The following is a 22457-nucleotide window of genomic DNA, read 5'->3' as shown; positions in this document are numbered from 1 at the left end:
GTTATGGCTCTTGGAGTAGGCAGTGAAACCAGCCACAACTCTTCATAAAAAAAATCTACTGGGAAATGTCCTTTAGGACAGACTGCTGTTCTCTAGTCACTGCTTCCTGGAGAGGCACGGACATGCTGGGATAGCAACTGGGAAAAAAGGAAGAACTGCAGTAAATTTGTAAGATTATAGAAATTTTTTTTGAATTTCTATTTTTACCTGGAACACTGATCAGATAACAAATTTTATTATTTTTAAAGTACTAGATATTTGCACTTTCAAAATAGCAAAGACTTGGAATTTGGCGAGGTTTTAATAGAATAAATAACCCTGATGGCTGGATCCCTGTTTTTTTGATAAAGCAAAAGTAGAGATGTAGGTCTAACCAAATGGTTCTGTGATACCAACACAGATACTCTGTGATACCAACATTTCTTACTTAAACTTGTTTCTGTAGCTTACAAATTTTTGCTTAGCAAACCCACTTTCAAATTCCCATCTGTGGCAATATTTGCCAGAAGACATGGGAAAGACAGCAAAGTTTTGATTAAATTTGTCTTTATGTACAAGCATGCAAAAGTTGCTGCTTCAAGTTATAGTTAAATGCAAGACTTGTGACTGTCCCCAGCTGTTTTACCAGCGTGAAAACTTTGGATTGCCACTGTGTATCACAAAAGTTTCACAGAACCCTCTGCTGTGCCATGATACAAATATGCTAAGACAAATAGCACATACGTCAGTATTTGAAGTAGTACCTCTGCTCCCGGCTGTGCTTCCATAAAAGCACAACATCCAACAGTCCAACCACAAAAATTTGATATAAACTTGACCAATTGTTACAAATGCACAGAACTATATCCGGTTTTATCTTTGCACACAGAACCTACAACATGTAAATGGTACGACAAGACACAAAGTTGGCTTTTGTATTGAATCTCTCATTTTTTTCCTTTCAAACATTCAGATTTGCATATGTGTGCTTATATATACTAAATAAACATCAATTTCTTTTTAAAAAAACCAAAAAATTCCCCCAGAAAACATACAAAACAAAAACAAACAAACAACACAACCCAAACAAAAAAAAGAAGTCTTTCACAAAAAGGTATATAAAGCATACATTTGGTTTGAACTTATTCCAGTCTCTTACACAAATGCTTTTTGAGGTTTCCATAAATGATTATTTATGGACTTGCCCAAAGCTTCAAGAATCGTTTTTACAGACACACATGCCCCTACACTACAATCCATCACATGTTATGGCTGCTACAAATGCTAACAGCTCCCTTTGGGTTTATGGGCCTTTATCTATGTAGTAACTGACATGACTTTTTCCCCCTTTGGACACAAGATCTTGTGCAAAAACATACAGGAGAAAAAGCCCAATATAATGATTTTACATTGGAACAGCAACAAGAAGTCTGGATTTGGTAATCTTGCTTATGAGAACTTAATAGGTCTTGGTACTCTTACATCTCATTACTAAAAACTCCCTTGTAAACTGTATTCACTACTTAAAAACCTAGAATTTAAAAATTATTTGGACTCAAGAATGATGTGATGGCTGTGGTGCTGCAGTCAGGTAAGATCAGAGTTGCCTATCCCTACCCTGAGTTTCTACAGGAAACACTGAAAATACAAGCTGCAAAGACCAAAAGCTCTTGAGTCCCAAGTCTGCCTCTGGAATGTGAAGAAAAAATCATCTGATAGTATTAAACTTTCATGATGCACATTTAAACCAAGCACAGGTAATACAGGCATAACTAAAGAACATCTTTTTTACTGACATAATAAAGCAGCACCGATACTGCTACTGTGACAATTCAGTAATTGTTCAGTTTATGGAAATCTGACCCCTTGGTAAGTGTGATGCTCTCAGACAACGATAAGCAATTAGGAAGTTAACTGACAGCTTTGGTCAGAGTTGTCATCAGGATGTCAGGATTGCTTCCATCAGACACACTGCAAGGACACAAAAGGCTCAGCCCACAAGTAGTTATTTATGAATTTAAATTACTTTTAGCATTAAAGCAAATTTTCACATTTAGACTGGTTTTGCAAGGAAGAAAAAAAAATTGGGCATTTCACACACTTTGGTATTAAAGCAAACAGCAAACAGCAGAAAGCCAGTGGCTGCCACCTTCTGAACTGAGTTTGATCAGTCCTTGAAACCCAGTAGTTACCTGAGAAACAAGGTTTCTCTGACTAATGACTCTAAGTAAGTTTCCCAGGTAATATAACCTGCAGTAAAAAGCAGCCAAGACTTTTAACTTGAGTGATTCAGAAAGATTGGAAAGCAACCAAGTGAAATGGAGGGAGTGGGTAAAACATTAGAGCAATAAACAGGGACAGAAGCTGGGGGGAGAGCAGGGAAAACCTCGTTGGGTAACAGCTTCTTCTGATACATTGCCACCTGTGGCCAGACCTGACTGCTAGTTGTGCTTCTCCAGCACCTGGCCAGAAAAGCTCAGTTAAGATGTTCTGGGGCTGCCATGCGACTCATTTCCTTTTCTGTAAAATTAAAGTAAATACAGTGAAGCCTGGGCCATGAACTAACTCGTGTGTTATCTCTATTCAAAGTTACCTGCTGTGTCATACTCGTGCTAAACAGCACAGGCAAAACACAAACGACTGTCCCATTCTTCCACCCATCAGAAACCCTCTGCAACACACCCAAGCTCCTTTGTTTCAAAGGATACCTCTCTCAGTCATTTTCCAATAAAGTGGATTTTAAAGGAAAAAAATGCTCTGAGCTTCAGTCTGAAAATACATGCTATCCCACAAAGTTAAAACATCTGAATTAAAAATGCTGATTAAAGAAGAAGAAACGTGAGAGTTACAGTGTGCCCTCATTTCAAAGGGCCTCCAGCTGACTTCTGAGGAGGAAGAGGGCTGAGCAAGAAATGTTTCAAACAACAAACCTTTATTTTACTGTCAACTCTCACCATCTCTTCTACTAACAGCTTTATCAAATGTGAAGTCTGATTGCTGCTACCCGTTCCAAAACACTCTGCATCAGTGTACATTTTAAAAAGAAGAACGAAGCAGCAGCCCCACAGGCACAGGCAGGGATCAGCCACGTAGGGCACCGGGGTGTGCCCCAGGTTCACAGCTACCGTTTACTTTTGTTCCTCTTGCTCATTTCAAACTGAGAAATCCAACCAATCTCTGTGCTCGCTACTGTGTGCAAGCTCCGGTTTGCAGCCAAGGCAGATTAGCCACTTTGCGGGTGAAATACCACGCAACACATGCTGCCTTGTGCCTGTCACCCAGCAGCCTCGTGGGAATGCAATCTGAGCCTGGAGGAGCAATGGAGCGGCAAAAGAAGACGTTTAAAAAGACAGGAAGAGAAACAGCTCAGAAAGAACAATAATTCCTTAATTTCCAGCTTCTGTTATTAACACTCCTGCCTTTACACGTACAGTTAGGAGAAGAGCAGCTAGTGATTACCTGAGGAAGAACTGGAGGGAAAACTATTCTGACAGCCGAAAAACTATTAAAATTTCATCTAGCTTAAAACAGTGTGGTTTTGTCTGTAACACTTGCTATCCTGCCAGTCTGCTGTGCCTCTCATTTCTTTCTAGTTTGTGTTAATTTAGTGATGTGGTTAATTTGAGCACCAAAGACAATACTGTTGTTTTGAGCCCTCAGTTTTACAAAGGTTGGCAAGCAGTAATGCAACAGAGCAGTGGAGCAAATTAATTCGAGAACACAAGTGGCCATTTATCACACACGTTTTGCCTTTGAACACAAACCCAAGACAACCACTCTGCCAGGTATGGATACTCAAACTCTTCCAACACCGTGCAAGCCTGATTCACAGCCCAGGGTATAACACCTGCAGCCGTGACGAGTTTCTCCTGCTCCAGTATATAACCCCCCACTCCCTTCTGCCCTGGCAATCCCTGTTAGTCCAGAAGAGGATCCTGGTCAGACAGCTATGTGGTTAGATTTATGATCCAGGCAGATTTTACAAGTTGAGTCAAATTGTTCCCTGCAAAGAGGAAATAAGCCCTGCATAATCTACACCTCCCTCCACCTTCCCTTCAAAAATGACATATTGTCATCTCCTCTATGGGCAGGCAGGGAGGCTTTCATAGCTTGCTGCCCAATTATGGGAGGAATTCTGCCCTCCCCCTTCAGCCTGTACAATGGGTTCTTTATGTAAATCACTCAGAAAAATTAATACACCATTAATCCACCAGTAAAGCTTCCTTTCCCATCTCTGCCTTGTGGCGTGAGCACGGGCTAAGAAAGGCAGCACGAGAAACTCTATGGGAAGTTATATAGAATCCAGCAGCAGGGCTCAATGGTTCTTCTGATCCATGCAGGATCCCACAGGTGTTAGAAGCATATCCAGCATCACTGTACAATATCAATATACCAACAGTCCAAAGTAAAAACTACTGGTTGCAAATGCAAACTCCCTTTTTAGAAGATTTTCAACAGCAAAGTAGGTTAAAAAACAATCTTCAAAGCACAGATTAAAGTTGTGTCCTAGCGTGCAGGGAGCAAAGCACAAGCATATACATCCTGTGTTTGTGTTCCTGCATACAAACAATTTACCAAAGCCACAATCTGTTCTGACACGGAAGTGAAATTCTGGTCAAGTAGCTATTAACTGCTCCCAGAAATGAAAAGAAATAAAAGGCCCTTTGAAGATCAAATGCCCTTGGAGAGTCTGCCTGCTCTTACAAAAGTGACCTTACAGCAAAACTGAGTCAACCTTACACTTCCTATTAACAAACTACTGCTCTGGCAGCACTAAAGAAATTACAACCAAATCACTCACTTTACGGAGTATTTTTAACCTCCCGTGCATGCACACCCCACTGCCTGCCAGCCAGCTACTGGTAACTGTACCTCACCAACTCGCACAAGCAAATTTCTGACATTTGTTTTGATTTATGGCAAATAGGAGGTAATTGGTTATTTAGTGACCTGACAAACTTCATTCAAAAACAGAACACAAAAAATAAACGTACTTTTTAAAGGTCTCATATAAAATATACTCCAGGTTTGAACATTTCAAGGGTTCATTCAGAGCGGCTTATCTCGTATCCTAGATGTCCTTCCTCTCTGTGGAGCAATTCCCATCACTTTCTCATCATCTCTTTTATTTTGCATCTGGGACCTCTTCTCAATCTGCCCTCATAAAACAAAATACACTTAAATTTTTCCCATGAGGCAGTCATCCAAGAAAAGCCACCCAGTCATTTAGAAGTGGAGTCTTAAATAGCTTTGGGTTCCACATTTTGAAGAGAGATTCTTGCAGCACCTGCCCAAAGGCTCTGCCACCAGTGACTACTGCCTACAAGAAGCATAAACAAAACTTACCTATGCCCTACACAATCAGTACCCAGATAGGGAATTAAAGGATTTTCCTGTTGATAACTATAAGCTTTCACAGTTTTAACCCCCCAAAAACTTGGCAAGGCAGTGCTGCACCTCGGTTTTTGTGCTGCCTTCCTCCTCCTACCCCACCTGCAGCTCCCGGTGGGACCCGAGCAGCTGGACGGAGCAGCATGGAGCACGGCTGACACTTCAGCAGCAGTCACAAGGGTTAAAGAGAAAGCAAGTCACCTTTTCTCTGCTGGCTCCTGTAGGTCCAGTTCTCGTCATCCTCATCTACCTGCTGCACGCACATGGAGGAGAGTTCCCCATCGCTGCGAAACAATCTCTTTGTCTGCCTTGATAAGGAGGAGAAATTTATCCAGCTGACAGCACGCGAGAGGGAGCCTGGGTTTTGTTTGAGTTTGAAAGATCTCGAAACACACTCCTTTTTCATTTTCTTTCAAGCCAGCCACTGGCATCAGCTCCAAACAGACCTCTCTGAAATTGTTCCTGTCCCCTTTCTCAGCGGTTTTCGTGGGAGACTAAACAAACTCAATCCAACTTCAGTCCAGGTTTCTTCTCGCTGCCTTTAAACCAGCACCAGTATGGAGGTAGGTGGCTGTGCCAGCGCAGCTCCTCTGAAGCTGCTTTGATACAGCACTTAGGGAGCTGCCAAAGAAAACAAAGAGCAGAAAAGCAGCAGAAAGTGGCACCTTGCAGCAGCTCAGCGGAGCATGTAAGGGCTGAGCAGAGTACAGCACTGAGGCAAGTGTTTTCCCCATTCTCCACTCAACAGCAAAAACTGTAGCTCCGCTCTTCTCCCCGGCATCGCTCCCCAGGAACGGGCATGCAATTCAATCCTCTTCTGGCTCATCAAAAACAGCCCACGAGGAGGGAAGAGCAGGCAGAGATCACGCCCTGGCATGGCACAGCTCATAAGGGACAATAAAGCGACCACACTTCTGCCTCCTCATTCTCAGGCTTCCCTGCTCTCCCTTAGAGAAAAGCCTGGTGAAGGAGCTCCAGGACGGCTTGCCTAACAATAAAACCGACTGCGTGGCTATCGCTTAGGATTAGAGTGAAATATGATAGGCTCGCTCTCCTAAAAGCAAAACTCCTCCTTTCCTCAGCCAGCTCAGTGGCAGCACAAACTTCTGAACTCTGCGAGCAGAAATAGGAAAGCACTTGCCGCACCTCTGCAGGCTTGGAGAGGGGGAAAATAAAATCCTAGAGCTTGTCCACACCAAAAGCATCCTGAACAGTGTGCTGAAAACATTAGTGCCCCCGTAACGGGTGGTACATTTGAAAAGACACTAAATAAAAGTGTAGAGACAAACAAAATCTGAGCAGATATTTAGTGATCAGACTCTCACTGGGATCACTACAGCTCATAAAACAGGTTTTGCTCCCAGCTCTCTTACGTTCTGCTGCCTTCTCTTTAAACTAGCAGCTAGGAAAAGAACTCCACAGTGTGAAAGTTTTAGGAAGTCAGGCACTACTGAAAGCTGCAGTGCTTGCCCTGCATGCCAGTACCAATGCCGCTCGCTGAAGGGAATAAACCTGCAAGGTGGAGAGGCAAAGGGAGCATTTTAAAGCAGAGAGGAGTTGATTATACCAAGGCACCCCAACACCCATGCGTTTTGCTGGAAGTGGTCGCCAAGACAAAAGTTAACAAAAAAACCCCCAGAGCTTCTATCTTGCAGAAAAAAACAGACCTGAATGTGGGAGATAGACAGTAAAATCAGCTCAGTGAATCCCCAAGGAGATGGTGGTAGCGAGGAATCCAGGGGGAAAAAAAAAGAAAAAGAACACAAAACATGGCCTTTATCTGAAGAACAAACATTAATGTCTGAACATCCTAACGGCTGCAGATGATGTTATCAAAAGGACAAGGAGCGTAAGAAAACAAGGGTGCAGTGTTCCGGCTCCCAAGCTGGCCGTCAGATTTACACTATTGCAGAACACGCCCCAACCCCCTGGCAGATGCTATCGCAGCCCTCTGGATTGTGCTGCACAGCCTCTTCAAAACCATTAAAAACAAAGGCTCTGGCTTTTTCTGAAACTTATGGCTCTCTGACTCATAATAAGAGGATAAGGTTTAACCCACTGACTGGGAGGCAAAAAGCTAAGTACTGTATCAGATTACTCTATGAATCAACCAGGCACACCAAAGTGACCTTTGGCTCCCACTAACACAGCACAATGGGTTGGCCAACTGTCTTCTGTAAATAATTTAATAGGCTGCATTTAAATTGACCTCACTCCACGAGGTAATGCATATGTACATACACAGGTCTCCCACCACGTCCCAAAGTCAGTGGTGCTGCAGTAGGGTCATGAAGGGAGGGGGGTGCAGGAGTGCTAAGTGTGTGCGAGTGAGTGCGAGTGTGTGCTAAGTGAGTGCGAGTAGGAGCTAACACACTGCTAACACTCGCGTTTCTCACTATGTCATCAAGTCTTTCTAGGTTGGAGGGTTTTGTCTTTGTTAACAGGCACCACTCCCCATTCCTGATGGGACAAGAGACCTGTGCAGGGTTAGTAGGATTGTTTTGATTTTCTTCCTTGGACCTTTTGCTTGCAAGACTTGAGAATGTGGAGTGAGATATCCCTAGAGATCCAAACACTGAAATAACCATTTTGGGGCGGCTTATGTACCAATTGTCAGGATTTAATATAAAAATTAAAGAATCAAAGACCATGCTTAAAGTAAATTTATTTCTTTTGACAAAGAGCAAACATTTGGAATTGCCAGTACTGAAAAGTACAGAGAACTGTAAACTACCACAGCTATTACTGGCTAAATTATACAGAGCCAGATGTATAAAAACCGTGGTAGGAACAGCAGAATAGTAGTCATCTCCTCTCCACTGTACTACTTAGAAACAGAAGATCAGAGGAACCAACAAGAAGGAAACCCTTTCAGGTTAACCCAAAATGCCAGGGTAAATCCCAAAGACCTGTCCAGAGTCTAGGCAGCAATTTGATTGCAGGAATTTTCCTGACCTGTCTGTACCTCTGCCTTTTTAACACGGTGCTGAGTCACAACTTGGTGATGCAAGGGCAAAAGCACCGTGACTGACCATAACACTTCCATTGTTACTGTAAACAGAGTAGTGCAATGCTTTGCTCAGAGTTTAGTATCATTCCGTTTCATTGCAGGAAAAGATCCATTGCTATCCACTGGAACACTGTTGTTACCACAGAATGCTTATTTCTAGGTGACAAGCTTAGTATCAATATAGTCGTTGTGCCTGTGGATCTAAAGTAAATTTCCCAAGATGAAGAGAAAACAGCAATTACCATTTGAAAAACAATACATGTTGAGTAGCTGTTGCAGGTTAAACCATTCTTTAATCAGTAGCCAAATGCAAGGCCAAGGAGCTGGAAATTTTAGCATCTGAAACACTGCAGAGGCTTACATTTAATTATGTAAAACACTCTACAAAGCCATTTAAAAGAAACAAGGTACACTTCTAATAAACTCAGCTAATTTTCCAACCTGGCTATTTTCTCCCTTATAAAGATGTCGTACAAGTATATAGGCTTCATATTTTCCAGGTTATGTATATAAAGATTAAGGCATTATTTTTGCTACATTTTTAAAAATACAAATCCATCCCAGTAAAAAACATGAAGGAATCACAGAAGAAGAAACACACGGCTTGAAGTAGAAATCTAAACTGGTTCCTTCCCCTGCCCTTTTTTATTTATTTTTAGAGGTGAATGAGAGCAAATACGTGTGTGTAGTCTCACATACCATCAGGATTTTTACCATCTATCACAACCTGATTGTCTAAGAATTCTCTAAAAGTTGTAAAGCAAATACACGCACAAGGTTCACAGCCACTGTGTTCTCCTAAGGCCAGAAAAAACAGCAAAAAATGTTTCATAGGAAAGGTTTCGGGTCAGTGTAAAAAATCAACAAAGCAGAGAGACAAAAACCCCAAAACGCCACAGACATGCTCCGGTTTTGGTTGGGCTGTGGCTTTTGGCACAACTCACATGTTAATTTAATTCCTACATTTCCTAGTCTATCATTTCTTATGACTCAAGGAGACAGTAACATGGATGATCACAATTACAGCTTCCTGGGACAGCTCGTGCTCCAACAGCTGAGAGGACACCTCTCTCTCAGGCTTCCTGGGTGTTTTCCTTCAAGTGGTAACAACTCATCTTCAGCCCAGTCATAAAGCCATTTGGATTAAACACGGGCAAAAGCCCATTGAAAACACCTTCCCTGCAGTCTCATCCCATCCTTACAAAGCTCTTGCTGCAGCTCGCAGAAGGAGAGGGGTGCTCCAGCAGCCCTGAGAACCCCTCCATCCCAGAAACTGCCCTAACAATACCAGATCAGCTGCATACGGTCACCTGCCCAGTGTGCTCATTATCTCCCAGGCAGATGTGTGGGAATTTCAGTCAGTTTTGAAACCGTGTCAACATGACCTCCATCAGAGGTCTTTATCTACACTGTGCCTGTTCTTTTAGAGGTACCCTATGAAGTGCTCACATAGCAAACTCACAAAGTAATCCATATTCCAGCATGATTATTTACAGCAAAACAGCCGTGGAGACCATTTTGGTATAAGAGGGCCTCAAAGTTCCAGTTAAGGCTGTGTCCCTTTTTATGTGCAGGGCACATAAGTGAGAAACTCTTTCCCTCTCAGTGTGAATGAATCTGTGAGGGGAAAAAAATAGTAAAGAAAGAAAAGGATCAAAAATGAAGTTACTTGCCCAAGATCACAGAAAGGATAAGCAGCAAAGCTAAGAAAAGAAAGTAGGTCTCCTGGCTACCAGCCTCACGACCTACTTAAGTAGGCCCTGTCTCACACAAAAGCAGTGCCTATTAATTGTTTCTATCACAACCCTTACAGAGCCTTTGAATGCCCTAATTACAAAGAAGAACTTCCTTTCTTGTTTTGCTACCCATTTTACCCTTTTGGTCTTGGGATTTTTTCAGCTTAAAAATACATCATACCAAAACTAAAAGAGGAGGGAGTTTTATACTGTAAGACTGCTTCCAAGCATCCCATCCACATTTCCAACTTTATTAGGTCCACAAGGGAAAAAAAAAAAAAAAAAAAAAAAAAAAAAAAAAAAAAAAATCACACTGGAGACAACTATTTTAATCCTGCAGAGGACAAACTAGCTTTTGGACAGGTCTCTATGATGCATCTGCCACCATTCTCTGTTCCTCCTTTCAGCTTCTGTGCCCCAGAAGGATTCACTGCATCAGGGTGATGTTTTCTCTGATTCAACAGCTGCGCTTGCTTTGATAAGGAGATTTTGTAAAAACAGGGATACAGTTTCTATTAGAGTGCTAGGCTAACCTGGAGCTGGTTCTCCCCTCAACACCAGCTGTATGTAGGGATAATGACAGCTCTTACTGAGAGACAGAAATCTAGCAAGGAACACAAACAGTACAATCTGGTTGTTAGCCAAAAAGATATTTGTAAGAGGGGCAGAACCAACACCAGAAGTGCCCAGGAAAAAAATACTGTTTGTCTCTAAAATAGTTTGATGCCAAAAGAGCAGTCAAGTTAACTGCGCCTAGAGACACCTACCTGCTTCAACCATATACAAATACATTCACAAGCTTTTGGGTTTCTTCATCAACATAATTCCAGAACTAATGCAAAGCCCAAATTTCATAGAAAATGTGCTTGCAAGTATGCAAGGAGTAGAGCAATTACTGATGGCGGGAGCAGTTTCAAGTACTGAGCTTTGCTAGGTAGGAGTGTGATGGATACCCTTACAGTATTTAAAAGACCTGTAGGTGTGACACTTGGGGACATGGTTCAGTGGTGGACTTGGCAGTGCTGGGCTAACAGTTGGACTCAGTGATCTTAGCGCTCCTTTCCAACTTAAATGATTCTATGATATTCTGAGGAGGAAAGGGCTCGAACTGCATTAAGTTTCAGCCTTGCCCACGCACGGACGAGTTTTTTCCTTCGTGAGGTTTGATGCCGTCGTACAGTGTAAGGGGACGAGTAACGAGGCTTTGGTGACTTCGGGCAATGTGCAAATATTTGGGTACTTCACGGGCAACCCTCCCGACCAGCAGCGCAGCCCAAGGACCGCCGGGCCGGGACCGAGCCCGGGTGGGAGGAGGGCAGCGCGTGCCGGCAGGTGGCAGCAGGGATCCAGCCGGGATCCAGCCGGGATCCGCGCTCCCACCGCCCGAGGCGGGCCGGGCCTCGCCAGGGACGTCAGCAGCGACACAGTTACGGTGACACACGGCGGTCTGCCTGTAGTAAGCTGTTATTATCTCTGCTTGAACCGTAATTAACAATTTTAGTGGTTTTTGATTCGGGCATGACAACTCACTAATTAAGACAGCTCTGCTAAAAGCTCCCACTAACTGTAGTCACCGCCTCAATTCCTACACACGTTTTCCTGGGTTGAGGGGCTCTTGCTTTCGTAACACAAAATCGTTTTTAAAATCCCCTAACCATAGGGTCACCTCCCTTCCAAAGCTGAGGCTTGGCCACGGAAGTACTCTGCTCACAACTGTTAGCCAACACATCCCAAGTGCTGATAGACCGGGAAGATTAACTATCTAAGTATGGAATTTTTGCAGACAGAGTAAGTTTTCTGTCTGAAGAGAAGGTTGCTGGTTTTTTTTCCCCAGGCACTCATCTGTTCACTGAATCACCAGAAGTTATCAACAGCAGTTCTAATCAACACGAGAAGTCACCGAGTCTGGGAGAGAAACTGGGGAGGTGCTCCAGCGGCATTCAGCACCTCGGTACTCTGCCACACTGCACTGACCCTTACTCCACCAGCACCCACCCGCTCCAAGCCGCCGGCACAGCTGGCACAAAGGATGCTCCGAATGAAACCACTCCGTGTCTCACAGGGCGACTCCAACGCCCCCGAAAAGCTGCGTGCTTTTGTGATATCCTGTATCCACATGTATTCCTCTTTGCTCTGGAACACTCTACAATGAATGTATGAGTTTATAAACTCAACTTGCACTGCTTTAATCTAAATTGTAAGATCAGTTCAGTCTCTCCTACTACTTTACTTAGCATATGCTGTGTTCATACTAAGAAGGGGCTCAAAACACTTTTAATACCTGACTGTGCACAGAAACTGCAACACACCAGTTACATTAGAAATTTAGAAATAGGAGACTTCAGTGAAGCACAAGAAACTTCTACAGAATCATCCAAATTTCCTGTGGAAATGCTAACGGCTGTATTGAAAGTAACTGGAAGCCGGTTAAAAACAAACTATATAAAAAATTAGTTAACATGTAATTGAAGATCGTTCTGCCAGCAGGGAAGTACCCTAAGAACTGAATAAATGTCTATTTCCCACTTCTCTGATTAAGAGGATACCAGCAAGACTGCAGAAGGGATAAAGCTGTTTGCTTTGAGGTGGAAGCCCTCTGCTGGTTAACATAAACTAATTAGCACACTAATCTAAATGTTTTTGTAGATAAGAGAACCGCAAAGAACAAGAAAGGAGACAGTGTCTAAAGAAAAAGCAGAGAAGAACCAACAGCATCTCAGAAATCCTTATTTTTCATCTTCTTTACTCTTTTCCTGTTTGTATATACATACACTTTGGATTACAAAATATGCAATTTAATAAACCTTACTAGGTATTTGCAAAAATAAAATGCTAAAAGGGAACTTTAGAACACTGTGAGGCACTTGGGCAGACCTGACCATTCAAACACTGAAAACACAGTTCATGTGAGTGTTATAACCAGGTCTCACTGTTTGATGTATAAACCACAGGAAACTATTGCTTCCTATAGATACAAATGCTATTTGAGTACATCTTTTTGTCTTGAATCCTGTATCATTAAAACACATTTCAAAATTATTTCACAGCCAAACCAGCAAAATTATTTACCTTACTGAAACTGTATATAAGTCTCTTCTAGCCAACCTAAGCATGTGCTGTTTCTGTAAACCATTCATAAATACTGAACTTCAGAAGACAGACAAAGGGCTCACATTTGCATGTGTGCACAGGTATAGGACTGCAGCACTGCTTTTTCAGTTTATTGCCAAGTTTACACGCCAGCTTAGCCTGGCACATGCTAAGTACAGGGGATTGTGTTGCAACTCTGGACAAAATTTGTAAATGAAACCCAGCCCCACCACGCCTGGAAGAATGCTGCAATCTCCTCTCTTCCTGACAACAGGCCCTAGGTTAAAAGAAACTCATTTCTAGGCGGAGGACGAGCACAAGAAATGTTGCTGACACGCAGAGGGTGAGAAGGAAAACGCTGGATTTGTGTCTTAGTTACTGTCCTACATAGTTATATTTAATCCCAATTAAAATAGCTCTGTTAAAAGCTTGATGAAAATGCAAGAGAAAACAAAACTTCTAAAATAATGAACATATGGCCCATGTATGTACTCTCTCTGTATGGAGTGCCTGTGCATGTGCTCACTCTATATAATACACATCCACATATTCAGCAGGAGCACCAACTGTGACCAACAAGATAAATTTTCTCCCTCCCTGCAATTTCCCTGTCTGCCATATACAGGTCTGAAATCAACCTTGATTTCTTCTTTTTTTTTTTTTTTTTTTTTTAAATCTGAAACACCAATATTTTCCCCTACCAACAGAAGTTTCTAGGTGGAAAAAACCCTGAGAATACAAAAGAATATGCAGGGTCACAGGTCCTGCAGAGCCTGTGGTCCCCCCTATATAAAACATTTGAGACACACAAAGTGTTCATATTCATCAGCTGCCAAAACAAGGTGAGAACAGGAGGGAAAATTAAAGCCCAAGTTATCCTCAGTAGAAGAGAAGACAGGATAAATAAGGACATTCACTCCAGCAGCAGGAATAATCTGATGCTACCTCCTAACCACTGGCATGTGAAATAATCAGCCTCAACAAAACAGTTGCTTAGTCACAGTTAAAAACTCAAGAGTATCAATTCTTAAATCACAGCACAGAGAAACTAAATCAAGGCTTTGCAATCTTCTGTAATTTGCACCACATCATCTTGTTTATGTATCTAAAGAAAGCTCATCTTCTGGCACTCACTGAATACAGGGTGGGAGAGGTAGAAAGTGAAAGAGAAGTCGAATACTATTGAAATTACAGGTGTAAAAAAATGTTTGTTCATCAGATACTAATCTGTTGAGAGCCCAGTGGATGTCTCCCACAATACTAACACCCCAAACCGACTTCTCCCATGCAGGAGAGTTTAGAAAGCAGACTTACTGCCTCCTCACAGCCAATGCCAACCACCAATCATTATTTCAGGTGGTTTCATCAGGGCAAAAAAGATTCACACCTTGATAGTCGTTGTTAAATGAAGTCATCCAGACATTGCACTGTTAACCAGTAGACTAAATTACAGGCTTAGTCTTCACCTAGTGCTTTTTCCTGCCCACAAGACAACCTGCTTGGATTATCCTGCCAGTCTGAAAGCAACTCTAAGGTCCTCATCACACAGGTTCTTCAACACCTTCCTTTTCAGATGCTTGGAAAGCAAGTATCAATCAATCCTGGTGCATCCTTCAGCTTGACTTCTCCTATGGCCAATGCCAAAATATTGCTCCAATCTACACCATTGGTTTTTTCCTCTTTTGGCACAACTGGCAGCCCACATGCTAAATCGAGTATTTCATGAGGTCTTCCACCTTCTCCTTGGCAGAAACAGGGAACATGGCTCGAGCTGGATACCCAAGCTTCCACACTCGCACACAAAGAAGTGGAACAGCAAATATACAGGAGGACATGCCCAGGTCCCAGGGCAGCACAGCACCATACCATGGCAATAATATGTCTTTACATCTTTCAGAAGGTGATTGGTGAGAAAAAGAAAGACCCAAATTGGAAGCCAACACTTTTCTTACTGCATTTTCTGTGTAAGTGTAAAGGCCACTAGACATAAAAGGATTTGTTAAATTAATTTAAATGAAACATCTCCCCTAAAAGAAAATATTCAACTCTATACATTAAAAGATTTTTATTGTAATGAAATCAAAATGAAGATTTAACTGCTGTGTTTTTCATGTAATTCTGCATGTAAAGTCAAGCTACCTCCACCAACAAAAACACTACATCACTAAATGCAAATGGAAAACAAATTACATTGAGAAGAGATACTTATTATTTCATTTGCAATAGATATTCCTTATTTACAGGCATCTGGAAAATTGCCTGCATTAGAAAGAGATACCATGTAGATATTCTTAAAGAAATAACAATACAGACACATGGGATTAGATATGAAATAAGTTTATGCAGAAATACCTATTATCTAATCATGTGCTCTATCACATACCACATTCTTGTTATGCAACCAAGTTTATTCACCCAGAGGAATCCACCAAAAATGAGAATGCTTCATATGTATTTATTAATCAAATAAAAATAACAATGGTTTCTAGATGGAACTACCATCTTCTTTTGATTCATATGCCTCCCATGTTACCTGTTCTAAACTCATCAAGCTGACAAGATTATCAAGATTGCTTAGAGAGCCAATATTTCTTTGGAGTACTTTTTTTCCCCCCTGACATAGCAAAGTGGAAAATATGCTGGCTCTCCCAGCCAGCTTTGGCATAGAGATAATGCCATGCTCTGTGGTTAACTGCTAGCTCTTCTTCCTCCAAGGCACTGAGTCATCTCTGCTTTCCACAGTGGTGTCTTCCAAACAATTCTGGGTAAAACTCTGCTAGTTCATTCTCACCAAAGACATTGTATGAGAGCACAATTACACAGAAGGGATCACATATTAAACAATTTTTTTAAGCATTCCATTAAAAAATGTGCAAGGCAAATAGTGCAGTAACTATTAATCAAGTCTAAAAATAAATTAAAACTAGCTTCATGAAAGATGCCTGGCCATTTGTCGGCATTTAAAGCTTTCCCTTCAAGCACAAGCACAGTCACAGCAGGATTTGCTGCTCTCATCCAATGGCACCTTTTCCCAGGCTTAGACAAACAGATGTGAGGAGACGCTTTCAATCCCTACTTGCAGACAGTATTGTTTTTTCATTATGACAAAGCGTTGCTGAGCTTGGCAGTAGAAACCACCCACTTTCAGGAACTCCCAATGTAGTTAATATTCCTCTGGTTAACAAAAGATGCCTTGGTCTGAGGCTGTTTCTACAGGCTGTTGTTACAGCACTGCACCCAACTGACCTTAATTTATGAAGGGCTGCTCTGGTTACAGGATCCTGAGTTATTCTGCTTAGTTTAGGGCCAGAAAAATGCAACAGATTGACAGCTCTAAACATCACTCAGGAGAGGAATGAATAAATAAATATATTTTACATACGGGCTAAAATATTTGGTACCTGCCAGCATCCTTCAGCAATGAATGGGCCACCTTAAAAGACAGTTTGATTGCCAAGTTAGCATCCTACATGGTTCATCTTAAAAAAAAAAAAAAAAAAAAAGTGTGCCACTTTTTAGACACTTAATAAAGAAACTAAATGACAATGCAGTTTCTTTATGGCTCCCAAATTCTGGGCTGCTCTAGGGGTCACTGCAAGCATCTCCAAAAAAACCCCTTACAGCATTCACCAGGAGATTGCTTGCAGCCCACCCTCCTGCATAGTCAATGGGATCTACCCTGAGGTGAGGGCATTACAAAGCACCTTTTCTCCTGCTCACAAGTAAAGCCAGGAAAGCAAGCTCCTGTCATTCCCGGCCCTCTGGGTGCACTTCAGCTGGGCTCATCCTGTGCAAGCACTGCTGCTTCAGGCACTGCAACCCTGGCATCCCAGAAATACTGGGATTTCATTTAAGTCACTGCAGTGAGCCAACTCACGGCCCCAAAGCTGCTGTGTCAGCACGCCCAGGAACACTGTAACCTGAAGGAGAAGGGTGGACATGAGCACTGAAAGAAGAGGAACTCCTTCTGAAGCAGGGTATGGGAGGTTAAGCTGCTGTACCCCCAAGGCTACAACTGTCCAGGAGTTCTGCAAACTCTCCAGTTCGCTGGTGAACAAATTCAGGGTATTGATAAGGAAAAGAAGGCCCAAGCACAGTGCTTCCCCTGGATCTCTATTCAGCTTGTACTTCAAAGTAAAAAAAAAAAAAAAAAACAAACCCAAAACAAACCAAACAACCAACTTTGGTTTTCAAACAGAACTCTTCTTTTGGGGGAAAATCTGTTTATAGTGGTGTTTTTGGGTGTGGGTTTTTTTTTTTAAAAGCACTTTATTTTCACTCTGTGTGGGAAAATGATGCCTGAAGTCTTTGGCAGTTTTCAACATGGGGGAAAAAAAAAAAAAAAATCTCCATAGGGGTGAGGTCAGGGTTGAGCAAAGAGAGCACTCAAAACATTCATGTGAATTATATCACCAAAATAGACTCAAAACACTTCATAAAAATGTGTGGAAAATTCACTGAGATGGCAGAAAAGGAATATGGCATCCAGGATCTCCAGAATGTCATTACTGGATGCAGACTTTCTTTTTTTTAGGTTTGGCAATCAGTTTTGCTATGTTGGAAGTTCTCTCCTATGCTAAGAATTATATCCAAAAGCATCTCAGCAACCAGCCAAGACAGGGATCAAGAGAGGGAAACATTATTATGTTCTCCCCAATTCAGGGAAGGATGAAGCCAAGGTAAATAATTTGAGAGCCGTCTTCCGAAGTAAACTTTTCTTTTGGTTCATGAGTTATTTCTACATTGTCAGCCAACTATAAACATTACAATTTGTTAGCCCATTGAAATTAAGTGGAAATGTATTTCCACCTTAATTCCAGAGAAAATTGTTTCCCTTACAAATTTTTTAACTCCAGGCCTCCTTGACAATGCTGTTGCCTGCTACTTGGCTTTCAACACTTCTTTTGATTTTTCATGGAAACCTTCAGCTTCAGACCATACTGTAGAAAGCCAGTGCAAGACAGGGCAGACATACATTTCTGTGCTAGAGTGGTAAGCAAGGAGAGAAAAAAACCAAGACGACAAGTCAGTCATGCGAGTGAGGGTAAGACAGGCATCCCTGGCATTCCAGCCCTGATGGAAAAGAGATGTCACTGCCTTGCAGCTGAGGTGTGCACACACAAGCTCACTCCTCAACTAAAAGCACATAACATGCACACGCCCCTTCTCGGAAAAAACAGCTCAAGATGCATCCTGAAATACCCTCCCTGCCTTCAGCAGCAGGTCCACTGGGCAGACACTCATCCTTTAGGCACTACCACCTAGTTTTAAGCTTAGAGAGGGCTGTTGCCTTTGCATGCCTTCACCAGAGGTTCATCTGCAGTTGTCCTACAGGTTCTGCCTGTAAAACTGGGTCTGCTGTCTCCTTGCAGGGAGGCTGGCCTCCTTCCTACCTTCCCTTCTCATCCCACAGCTTCTCCGTAATGACTGTTTTCTTCTCCAGACATGGACACTGTTAGTCAGAGCCACACACTGACACATGAGAAAATATCTTTAACCTCATCAAGCATTCTCTCCAATATCACTCCCTCTCCTTGTGCAGCTCCCCAGGATAGCGCAAGTGGGAAACTAAGCCAAGGAAGGCAGGATAGCACAGAGCAACCACCGAGCCACTCTGCATGCAGGGTGTGGGAGGAAGCAGCACCCATGTGCACGATTCCCTCATGCCTTTCACAGCACTGCCAAGTCCTGCAAAATTCAGGGTGAATCATATTTGTGCTGCTTCTTCCCACATCCCAGTTCTTGGGAATCACATATCTGGGCAAGAGTCATGTCTTTTATCTTCAAAGGAAAGTGAACATTTCCAAATTTAATTCAAGGGATGCCGAAATTCACACAACCTAAACATCATAAAAGTTCAAATCCCAGGAGGTATTAAAAATGCTTGTTTCCATATTTCATGATTTTTTGGAGGGTAAGCCTGAGATCGTGAATGCTTTGCTTAAACACACTTCTACAGGTGGGAAAATCCAGATTCTCTGCAATGGCAGGAGTTAGACTGCAGGAATGCAGCTAGAGCAGGATAAGGGATGCTTTTCTGAGGAGGGTGCTGAATGCTTGCATACAATAGTTTTAACTCCTGTCAAGGAGTTAAATGCCCCGTCAGGGTGGAAGCAAGAACAAAAATACAGGCTTTTCATTATTGGATAATTGGATGCACGCCCTTAGTAGTGAAAGTAGTTTGTTAAGTAATTCGTCACCTCCCAGCAGCTAGAACGAGAACACTAATAAATATACTGCAAGATCCCAGGCATTAGAAGAGAAGCAAGAGCTGAAGCAGCAGCTGTATGAAAATAAGTAAGAAATCTTTCCATATTGTAAAGGCTTTAGCCAGTACAAACCAACAACACATTATCTTCCCAAAAAAACTGCAGCCAAAAATTAGCACAAGTGGCTAAAATTATTTCGCTCAATAATTGATGAAACTCAAAACCTTATCCTACAACGCTTGTTTTACTCAGAGAGCTTATTGAAAATCTGATCTGTTTTTAAAAAGTTTCATCACTGAGTACACTCAGATTTTATTCAAGCTTAAAAAATACCCCCAAACTTTAAAAATCTTTCATTCTGAAAAGAGCAACTTTTTTGTTAAGCACAAAGTAAGCAACATCCAAGATGACCAGAGTCAGATTGTCACTAGCAAATCCACCTCCCTCCCCTTCTTTACTAGCTCTATGTAAAATCTCTTTCTCCATCACACGAAGCTGGGTGTGTATAAAGGCGAGCAGGCAGCTCTGGATGGATGCCTCCACCTAGCTATCAATTACTGTCACAAGATTTGTACTTCATCTCTTTTCTGCCTCTCCCATTTCATTTTTCCTGCATTAGCAATGAATTTAGGACAAAAACACAAGACTAAGAACTCAATCACTGACACCTACTCAAGCCAATTCACCAATAAATGAGCTTACCAATTTTTATATTGCATGATGTGAAAGATTAAACTATAAATTCCTATCGAAAAATTTGTTATTTATATTTCCTTATTTTCTTCTAAGATCCAGGTTACTACTGAGTTCACAGATCAGCTTCCAAAAAAAGCTACTTTATTCTCAGAAAAAGCAAGAAGGGACTGAATTCAACATTTAACACTTTGTATCCAAAGATGAAACATGCCTACTAATTTAGTCAAGTGACCTTTGTTTGCTATACACCGACATTTTCTTTTGTCCTTTCTTAGAGAAAATTACGCCAGTATATTGAGAGGGGTGAGAAAGAAGCAGCAATTAATGACTGACTATATAAATCAGGCAATAGTGAAAAAATTTTAATTGACATTTAATAAACTAAGCCATTAATTGATTTGCCTTGAAAACAAGAGGTGTAGCCCAGATAACTTTTCTGTTATGATCAAGTGAACAGACAGCTGGCAAGAGATAAGTAGTACAGAAGAGTCAGTTATTCAAAACAAATCATAATTCCTTTAAACCAAAATAATGCTTTGGAACTAGAACTAAACAATAGTTTAGAACATTTACAAAAAAAAAAAAATCACATGCTTATGCCATGCAAAGGAAGACGATGATGAGTGTGCTGGGCAACATAGGAGTCTGCTAATAAAGATTTGAAAGAAAAGAAGATAATCAGCAGAACGAGAGCTGGTGTTTCCATCAGGAGGATGAAGATGATCCCCTGCCCACAGGAAAGATGCCACAATCTGGGGACAGAAAAGATAAGTATTTCCCTCACCCATGTAAGGTGTCTGACCTAAAGCTCCATCATCTTCAAAGATTCTACAAGTGTGGGGCATTTGAACATAGGTTGGTTTTGTTTCGGGACTTTTTTTTTCCTGTTTTGGGTCGTAGGTTTTTTTTGTTTCTTTTGTTGTTGTTGAGGGGTTTTTGAGAACTCAGCACAGCCTTCATATGATGTAAAATGAAAAACTTCTTCTTCCATTTTATTGATCCCTTTCAGTGCTCTGAAACACAAATAATGGGTAAAGAAACACAAGCTGTGCTCTACTGTCAATCTGTTGGTCCACGGCTGAAGCAGTCTGCTACCATCTCCACTATATCTATATTACTGCTTAATTTCCTCTCCTCAATTTTTGGCATTTCTGAATCATCAACACAAAAGACCAAAATAGGGTCCTGGTCCTGGGAATTGGGAAGTTCTCAGGAAACTTGGCAAACAAGAGAAAAGACATACAAGGAAAAATAAACTCCATTTAGTAGGATTATATAGTCAAACTGAAAAATGATTTTTTGATCTGATGTATGGCTTGTTGGCCTTTTGTTAAAGCAGACACACATATGTTGAATGTCTTTTTAAAAGCAGAATACTTCACTAAAATATACTGAAGCCAAAAAAAAATATTTGCAACAGAGACCATGAAAGGGAGAAACCTATGGAATGTGTTATGTTCATCTAGCAAAGCTGTTCCCTAGCAATCAGCAGTTTCAGGCAGCCTATATCAATCCTGCTCTTAGACACAATAGAGCTGAGTCTGAAATACAAGCGTAAACTAAGACAAACCATTAGAAAATTCTCCAGAGATTTCTTCTTTTTTTTTTTTTTTCGTCACATATCTGTGGCAGGAAATCCTGATGGCAAGAAAATCAGGAGTTCAAAGTTTACTGCTCTGACTTTTTAGCAAGAGGATGAAATCAAAACACCTCCCTACATATTGCCCTTTAAAAAAAGGAAAAAAGAAAGAAAGAAAGAAATTTAATAAAAGGAAAACATCTACAGAGGTCTTCATCACAGCGAAAAAATGTCTGGAAACAATTAGGAACTGAAAAATGGAAGAGGAAAAGTAATAAAAATTTTAAAAACCCTTAAAACACTAAGTAGTAAATATTCAATTTTTAAGACTAAAACATCCTAAAAATTGCAGGCATGTAACTTAAAGTTTGATACATGCTTCCACAGAATTTAATGCTGTTCAAAATAAAACCAACCTCTTTAATTATTGACATTCCAAGGCCGTAAACCTACACAGCAAGTTATCAAAGCAAACCATCTGTGCACTGTCCATACATGCAGCGCGTGCTTATGAAACAGAAAGAATGATGTCATTGCAGCCTGGTTTTTATTATATCCCATTTGCTAAATTCTCAGCACTATGGCCCTATCTCTGCCTCTCGGAAACAGCCCAGTGTTGCTTTGCCAGCACTCGGGGCGCATTTACAGGGCAGGACACTTGCAGTGTCCCATGGTCCAAGGGCTCCCTGTCATGAGCTAAAGGAAGATGCTGCACAGTTTCATTTACCTGCCACAGCTGCCAACAAGCCCTTGCCTATAAATGAACC

At 41.5% G+C, this 22457-nt stretch overlaps 1 protein-coding gene across 9 annotated transcripts in view; it reads right to left on the bottom strand.

Annotated features, from left to right (window-relative positions):
- NHSL1 (NHS like 1) overlaps positions 1–22457 on the bottom strand; it is a 184254-nt gene that overhangs the window by 102841 nt on the left and 58956 nt on the right. For 2 of the 9 annotated variants that reach the window (XM_032102036.1, XM_032102040.1), the window contains exon 1: positions 5572–6344. The exons of the other annotated variants lie outside the window; for them this stretch is intronic. In XM_032102036.1, the coding sequence (XP_031957927.1) occupies positions 5572–5776 (205 nt within the window). In that variant the 5' untranslated portion in view covers positions 5777–6344. Of the gene's footprint in view, positions 1–5571; positions 6345–22457 lie in introns of those variants that run through there. 9 annotated transcript variants of the gene reach the window in all.

This window comes from Corvus moneduloides, chromosome 3, assembly GCF_009650955.1.
Source record: "Corvus moneduloides isolate bCorMon1 chromosome 3, bCorMon1.pri, whole genome shotgun sequence".
Classification (NCBI taxonomy): domain Eukaryota; kingdom Metazoa; phylum Chordata; class Aves; order Passeriformes; family Corvidae; genus Corvus; species Corvus moneduloides.
This window is presented reverse-complemented; position numbering and strand designations above follow the sequence as displayed.